The sequence below is a fragment of the Leuciscus leuciscus genome (assembly GCF_965113295.1).
Source record: "Leuciscus leuciscus genome assembly, chromosome: 16".
Taxonomy (NCBI): Eukaryota; Metazoa; Chordata; class Actinopteri; order Cypriniformes; family Leuciscidae; genus Leuciscus; species Leuciscus leuciscus.
In genome coordinates, this window is record NC_138740.1 from 14,572,788 (window position 1) to 14,581,075 (window position 8,288).

At 36.3% G+C, this 8,288-nt stretch overlaps 1 protein-coding gene across 1 annotated transcript; it reads left to right on the top strand.

Moving 5' to 3' along the window:
• Window positions 1–2,550: 2,550 nt before the first annotated feature.
• Window positions 2,551–8,282, top strand: LOC309477929 (15-hydroxyprostaglandin dehydrogenase [NAD(+)]). Its single transcript, XM_082141444.1, has 7 exons — window positions 2,551–2,873; window positions 5,476–5,599; window positions 5,761–5,867; window positions 6,004–6,100; window positions 7,306–7,382; window positions 7,463–7,626; window positions 7,767–8,282. Exons 1-7 carry the CDS (start codon window positions 2,778–2,780, stop codon window positions 7,915–7,917), a joined length of 816 nt encoding a protein of 271 aa, XP_081997570.1. The 5' UTR covers window positions 2,551–2,777; the 3' UTR covers window positions 7,918–8,282.
• Window positions 8,283–8,288: the final 6 nt, after the last annotated feature.

Sequence of the window (8,288 nt, forward strand, 5' to 3'; positions counted from 1 at the left end):
CAGGACACATCCCTTAACTCCGATACTTAAAGTCAACTTAAAAACAATAACAACCTGTTAATCATCAGGCAGCTTCCTCCTCAGCTTGAATCAGATGTGTTGAAATTGAATGGTATCAACGTGTCATTGCTGGATGAGGATTAAGTCATGTAAAACATGATTTCATCTAGGAAATTATTATAACACATGGTTCACCAGATTGTGAAAGCAACAGTATTAGATAAGAAAAATGTATGCTCATGATCATTATTATTATCCTTTTATGGATATTTCTATAAGTAATCCTTTCAAACATATTATTATTGTAATAAACAATTTATGAATGATTATTTTGTCTATTGTATCTTTATTGTATCTTGTATCTATATCATATACTCATAGTTTATTTAATATGTAACCAGACATTTGGTTCACCTCTGCTTTGAAAATAAATTCTGCTGTCACTTCTCTAAAAAATATCTGGTTTAAGTGTGTGTGTGTGTGTGTGTGTGTGTGTGTGTGTGTGTGTGTGTGTGTGTGTGTGTGTGTGTGTGTGTGTGTGTGTGTGTGTGTGTGTGTGTGTGTGTTTATAGGTTTTTCTATACTTGTCCTCTTATATATATATTAAAAAATTATGACAACCGGTAGTGAGGACATTTTACTGGTCCTCATTGGTTGTAAAGGCTTATAAATTGGCCCAAACTAGTTTTTATTTAAATAACATATGTTTGCACATGTTTCTGTGATAGGTTAAGGGGTAGGGTTTGGGTTAAGTGCTAAAAAGTTTAGGGGTAGGGGTTTGGGTTAAGTGATAGAAAGTTTAGGGTAGGGTTTGGGTTAAGTGCTAGAAAGTTTAGGGGTAGGGGTTTGGGATAAGGGCTAGAAAGTTTAGGGGTAGGGGTTTGGGTTAAGTGCTAGAAAGTTTAGGGGTAGGGGTTTGGGATAAGGGCTAGAAAGTTTAGGGGTAGGGGTTTGGGTTAAGTGCTAGAAAGTTTAGGGGTAGGGGTTTGGCTTCAGTGATAGAAAGTTTAGGGGTAGGGTTTGGGTTAAGTGATAGAAAGTTTAGGGTAGGGTTTGGGTTAAGTGATAGAAAGTTTAGGGGTAGGGGTTTGGGTTAAGTGATAGAAAGTTTAGGGGTAGGGGTTTGGGTTAAGTGATAGAAAGTTTAGGGTAGGGTTTGGGTTAAGTGATAGAAAGTTTAGGGGTAGGGGTTTGGGTTAAGTGATAGAAAGTTTAGGGATATGGGGTTGGGTTAAGTGATAGAAAGTTTAGGGGTAGGGTTAAGTGCTAGAAAGTTTAGGGGTAGGGGTTTGGGTTAAGTGATAGAAAGTTTAGGGTAGGGTTTGGGTTAAGTGATAGAAAGTTTAGGGGTAGGGGTTTGGGTTAAGTGCTAGAAAGTTTAGGGGTAGGGTTAAGTGCTAGAAAGTTTAGGGGTAGGCGTTTGGGTTAAGTGATAGAAAGTTTAGGGTAGGGTTTGGGTTAAGTGATAGAAAGTTTAGGGGTAGGGGTTTGGGTTAAGTGATAGAAAGTTTAGGGGTAGGGGTTTGGGTTAAGTGATAGAAAGTTTAGGGGTAGGGGTTTGGGTTAAGTGATAGAAAGTTTAGGGATATGGGGTTGGGTTAAGTGATAGAAAGTTTAGGGGTAGGGTTAAGTGCTAGAAAGTTTAGGGGTAGGGGTTTGGGTTAAGTGATAGAAAGTTTAGGGTAGGGTTTGGGTTAAGTGATAGAAAGTTTAGGGGTAGGGGTTTGGGTTAAGTGCTAGAAAGTTTAGGGGTAGGGGTTTGGGTTAAGTGATAGAAAGTTTAGGGGTAGGGGTTTGGGTTAAGTGATAGAAAGTTTAGGGATATGGGGTTGGGTTAAGTGATAGAAAGTTTAGGGATATGGGGTTGAGTTAAGTGATAGAAAGTTTAGGGGTAGGGGTTGGGTTAAGTGATAGAAACTCATTAACCTGGTATAAAATCAATGGAAGTCTATGCAATGTCCTCACTAAAATAGAGTAACAAACTTATGTGTGATTTGTAAATGTGTGTATAATGATACACTGTCAGAAATAGGGGTACAGTAGTCCATTTCTGTCCCCCAAGGTACAGGTACATGTACCTTTTTGTGGGTCAAAGAGCATTAAAAGCTACATATGTACCGTTTCTTTTAAAGGTTAAGGCACAATATTGGCCTTAGGCACAAAAGCCATTGTACCCCTAAAGGTACAATTATGTACTTTATTTTCTGAGAGTAGGCTATAGCAAATTTCTGTTAAATGGATCAAATCTTCAGTCAGTTTAAATGTTGAAACATTCTGTAAAACCTGTGTGAATGAGCCCATCTACATCAAATTAGCATTTCTGATCATGAAGATGGCCAAGAACAAATAGGCTGAGCAAGAAAAGTTTTAAATATCAGGATGTGTTTACAATACACTACACAGGTTAATTTATCCAGAGGGTTTTCATAAAAACGTCTGTTGGTTGAACAAGACACCTTATAACATAGCCTTACAAATCTTCTTTTACTTTAGTCCGCAGGCTCATCATGGAACAGCCGTTAACTCCACCCCTTCACCCTCGCCTCTTTTCATTCAGTTCATCCGCAGTTAGTAACTAGTTAGTCACTGTTGACGCTGTTCGGGACGCCTGTGTTTTTCTGGTTTTATGAGTCTAGAAAAAAAGCAGCATTTTAATTTAGCAGCATCAATGCTTTTGTAAACACCAACCAACAGGCAATCGCGTTTCGGACGCGTTCTTAACTTGTCGCGTCACTCCTTTGCCATTCATTTGTGATTCTTTCTCAGGTGTGTGGCTGATGATGGATTTAAAGGATAAAGTTGCTGTTGTGACCGGAGCAGCTCAGGGTTTGGGCAGAAGCTTTGTCGAAATACTCCTGAAAAATGGGTCAAAGGTAAAATAAAATGATTTATAAAATGTATCAAAAACGTTGATTTTTTAATAATTTTTTTATTTGGATAAGTAAACAAATATTGTACAATACAATACAATACAAAAAACAGCATCTTCTAAAACAATACAGTGCTTTAAAGACTCAAAGGCTGTCGAAGGGCTTCCTCGCGCCGCTTTATTAGTTCCAGATTAAAATGCGCGTCACAGAATTAAAATAGGCTAAATGATTGAAAATAAATATTTATAAATATTTCGATTTCCTTTCGTAACGTTTGACCTTTTACAAAATATCGTTGCTTTGTAATATAGCCAGGGGCGTGTCTAGAGCATTTTCAGTGGGGGGGCCATGCTGGGGCACTGCCTCCAAACGGGGTGGCCGCCAGTGACCAAAAAAAAGAGCTAAATTCTACAGTATATTACGTAAATCCTATTGATTTTTATTTTTTTTTAACTTGAATAAAGTTACTTGTAAACAAATGTAGTAATAAAGCACATTTTGATTAATTTAGTTTTTTGTCATCCCTGTATATATCCATTAAGTTAAATTTGAGAGCCAGTGTTTATTATTTTTTGTGTTTTCATAAAACTAACAAGTTTATCAAATAAAAACAATTTTTAATAATGAGCAATTTTAAATTCCCAGAAGCAGAAACGATGTCAATTATTTTCTTTTAATAAGTAGTTTGGCCATTACAATATACAGTAGTTTTATTCACAATCTCTTTCAAATAATAATAAATTAATAAATAAAAAATTCCCCCCACTGTAATAATTCAAATGGTTTGGTCAAAACATCATAGTGTTTCATTCAACATTTCTTTCAGATTAAATTACAAAAAAGCTGAGTAACACAGAGTTAAAGTTTTAGCACTGTAACAGTTCAAAAGAAAACAACACATAATGTTTTATAAAATGTTTTATAAAAAAACATTTTACTAACATTGTCACTAACATTTTAGTAACTAAACTGAATTTTATTAGGTTTAGTGACAACATGTTACAATGTTTACATGATACAATTTCTGGTAAGCTACGCTTTTTTATTATTTCAATTCAATTCAATTATTGTGATTTGATTTAATATTGACTTATTTGGATAAATATTAGGTAGGCTACACAAGATAGGCGTTATTTTTCCTCAAGAAAAAAACGACTCACCTAATGCTGTAAACATACTGCCCTATCAGCTGGTAGTAGGCTATTATTTAAGGTTAAAAATAACTCAAATTAAATATAATGCGTTTTTTTATTATTATAATAACTTTAATGATATAAGTAAAAATATAATAAATATGTAATATAGAACACATATTTAGCTAAATACTCTATAGCTATTTTTTTTTTCTTGCCAACTATGTGCTATAGCCTATATTATGTTCATTAAATGGCTTTCCTGAGGTAAATGTGACAATTGTTCTGCTATGTTATTGACCTCTTCACGCTGATGAAAAACACTGATTGATCGATATTATGTATGAGGAATATACATTTCGGTAAGTTGTACTGTATCTTTCAGTGTTCATTCATGTTTTTTTACTATTAGCTATTACTATCTGTCACGTAGCATTTACAAGCGCCAAAACGGTATTTATTGTTTGAATTTCGTAATAAAATTGACAGAATCTGAGCTGAGATTTTTGTATATCATAAGTAACCTGCTCTGTCTAGTCTGTCGGTCTCCGTGTCCTCTTTGCTTCGCGATTTTTCTGTGCGTGAGAAAATGGATGTGTGGCGTGAGAGAGTATGAAAATTGCGTGTCTCACGGTGAATGCGTGAGAGTTGGCAGCACTGAAGAGGAAAACAGTCGAAAAAGGCAGACCTCAACTAAAACAGCTGGAACTAAAACTTCTGTTTCGGTGGTGACTGGCAGCTCTTTGTTTGGTGTCTTGACTTCCCACTCTTGATTGATAAAGTAAAAGTCCAAGTCTGCGACGACCGTTGTTTATCTGGCGCTGCACTTCTTTGAAGTAAACTTCAGTAGAGTCTATAAAACTGATTGGTCGTAAAATGAACCAATCACAAGACATCTTATGGGGGGGCACCTGGGGTGGCCAATCGAATTTCAGGGGGGGCCGGTGCCCCCCCTGGCCACCACGTAGACCCGCCCCTGAATATAGCCTACAAATATATATTATATATATATATAAATAAGAGAAACAGGCTAAATAATTTCTGAAAAAACGTTGAAGCTGACATTGAAAACAGTCGTTGCACTAAAGTCTGGTAATAATTGTCTGCGATAAGACTGGGGTCAAAGTTAAAAAGTGTTGTTCGCACTGTGCTGTGAAGTTTGACCCATACTGGGGCCACAATTTTAAGTATTTTTAATAAAATATTCTATCAATTAAAATCTAAAAATATACATTTTAAGAATAAATACAAAACATTCGCTTTATTTTCATTTTTAAAAAATCTAAATATGTTACATATATTAGTAGTAGGCTATATAATATGGCCAAGAAGTCATCCTCATTTAGAAAAAAATATTAAATTAAAATGGATGGTTACAAAAGGCACCTACTTTACTTATATAAGCTACTATTATGTATTGTTTTGTACTGTACTAATAGGCTAATAGCTTACACTGATTCATTTGATAACAGGTGGCTTTAATCGATGTTAACAAATCAGTGGGAAATGAATTGAAGACCAAACTTGATGAGGAGTATGGACGTGACAGAGCTGAATTTTATGTTGCCGATGTCTCATCAGAGGAAGATTTTAAAGGTCAAGATGTTTTATTATCTAAAAAAGATTACACGACCCTGTGACTGAAATGGTTTACAATATCGGATGTCAGTTACAGGACAAACAACTTCACAGCAGATTATAAGAACAGTGAAAGCGATTGAGGATATCTCATGGATTTTTCACATTTTCCTTTACAGGAGTTTTGGAAAGAATTATAGAAAAGTTTGGCCGCATCGACATTATGTGCAACAATGCAGGAATCATCAATGAAAAACAGTGGGAAAAGACTATAGCAATAAACCTGGTAGGAATCTATCTGTCTGTCTATCTGTCTTTTTATCCATCTATCTATCTGTCCGTCTTTTTATTTGTCTATCTATCTGTCCATCGGTCGGTCTTTGCTTCAGCTGAATGTTTTGTTGTTCACGTTGTCATTTCAGGGTGGAGTGGTCAGGGGCACATATCTGGCTCTAGAACATATGAAGAAGGAAAACGGTGGTAATGGAGGAGTCATTATCAACATTGCATCTATGGCAGGTTTGATACAGTCTATAAATAAACAGACAGAATGAAGTTCCAAACGTAGGTTCGGGGGTAGCCTAATCATTCAGTCATTCATTCAATTATGTCAGTCGTCGTTACGAGCGTATAAAAGCAGCAGTCATTGCTTCCGGCGACAATTCTTCCGGCATTCGGCCCCGCCCGGTGAACCATACATCCTCTTTTTACGTCCTTAAAACTATACATCCTCTTTTTACGTCCTTAAAACTATACATCCTCTTTTTACATCCTTAAAACTATACATCCTCTTTTTACATCCTTAAAACTATACATCATATTTTTACATCCTTAAAACGATATCCAGTTTTAACATCCTCAAACCGCCTATATCTTCAAACCTATACATCCTCTTTTCTTTTCTTTTTTTGCAGCAGTTATTTCTCCCACGATTAAAATTGATTACATATCAGTTATTGCATTGCATATTTCCTCAACAGTATTCTGCACGGGACGAGGGATTACATCTATTAAAGTCTTCTCTCCTTATATCACCAAACTACTCACAGTTGATTACAGTTTGCTGTCTGTGGTAAACACTTTTGGGGGGAGTTTGATTGATTGAAGTTTATTGATTGATTGAAGTTTATTAACCAGAGAGTTGATGGACCTCATTGACTTCCATAGTAAGAAAAAAATACTATGGAAGTCAATGGGGTCCATCAACTCTCTGGTTGCCAACATTCTTCAAAATATCTTCTTTGTGTTCAACAGAAGAAAGAAACTCATTCAGGTTTGGATCAACATGAGTAAATGATGACAGAATTTTCATTTTTAGGTGTATTGTATATTACAAATATTGTTGGCTCTTTGACTAATTGCTTTAGTTCCTCTTTTGTGTGTCGCTTTGGATAAAAGCATCTGCTATATGCTTAAATATAAATTGACCGTGTTATTTCAACCTGTATGACTTTCCTTTTTCTGTGGAACACAAATTAAGATATTTTGCTAGTTTGACCATACAATGAAAGTCAGTGGGGTCCAAATGTTGTTTTAGACCCAATTGGACATTTCCCACATGGAGACATTTTTCAAAAATATCGTCTTTTCTGTTCGGCTTTAGAAGTTTTTGTGAAAAGTTTGGAACGACATGAGATAAATGAGTACATTTCAGAATAAAAATTTTAGGTTGAATTATCGCTGTAAGCACATGCCTTGACTGAATCTTTGCATATCGGCTGCAGGTCTAGGGCCTTTGCCAATGACGCCCATCTACACAGCAACTAAACACGGCGTGGTGGGATTTAGCCGTGCCATGGCGGTAAGTGTTTTGTCTTCAGTCTGGGTGGTGAAAAATAATGCGTAATGCATTCAAATTTGCTAATTGCATGTGTCAAATAGGCCGTTTCCACGATGGTTGACTATGGGGTGAGAATCAACATCCTCTGTCCGTGGTTTGTGCAGACCAATCTTCTGTCCTTCATGAAATCAGAAGAGCATACCGGAAGTTTCTTTCCGTTGAAAGGCTTTACGGAGATGATGATGGAGAACCACGGCTGTCTGGAGTGAGTTAACACGTTTATCCTTCCTCCCAGGAGAGAGATGCATACCAGACAAAGCAAGACTATGAATTTAACACCAAAATTTAGAAACATTTGTATAGATGACAGGTACAGTCGATGTAATTGTTGTAATTTTGTTACAGGGTTGATGCTGTCGCCAAGGCCTTCCTTGTTCTTGTGAAAGATGAGAGCAAGAATGGAGAAGTTCTGATGATTGAGCCGGAGGGTGCAGCTTTTATTTCCTTTCCTCAACAGGCCAAAGACTTTCCATCGACTCCAGTCAGTCTAGAGTAGCCAATCAGCTTCTTCGTCTGACACTGGCGTACCCTTCTGAGCCGCTGCGTGAATTGATGGATTTTAATTCGGGATTAAAGCTTTTGCCTGGGCTTGTATACGTTTATCTGACTTGCCAGGCAAGGTATTTAAAGAAAAAACATCTGATTTATTATTTGGTGGTGCTTTTTGATTGTTACAACCATGAATTTCAGCATGGTATACAGTACATTTGCTTCTATGGCAGAATACACTTAAAATGGCATGAACTGATGATCATATCTCTATCTCTCATGCACACACACATATTTAATCACAAAATATCCTGCACATGTAGTTCTCATTTAAAATGTATATATTTTCAATAAATAAGCTACTTCATTTAATATCAT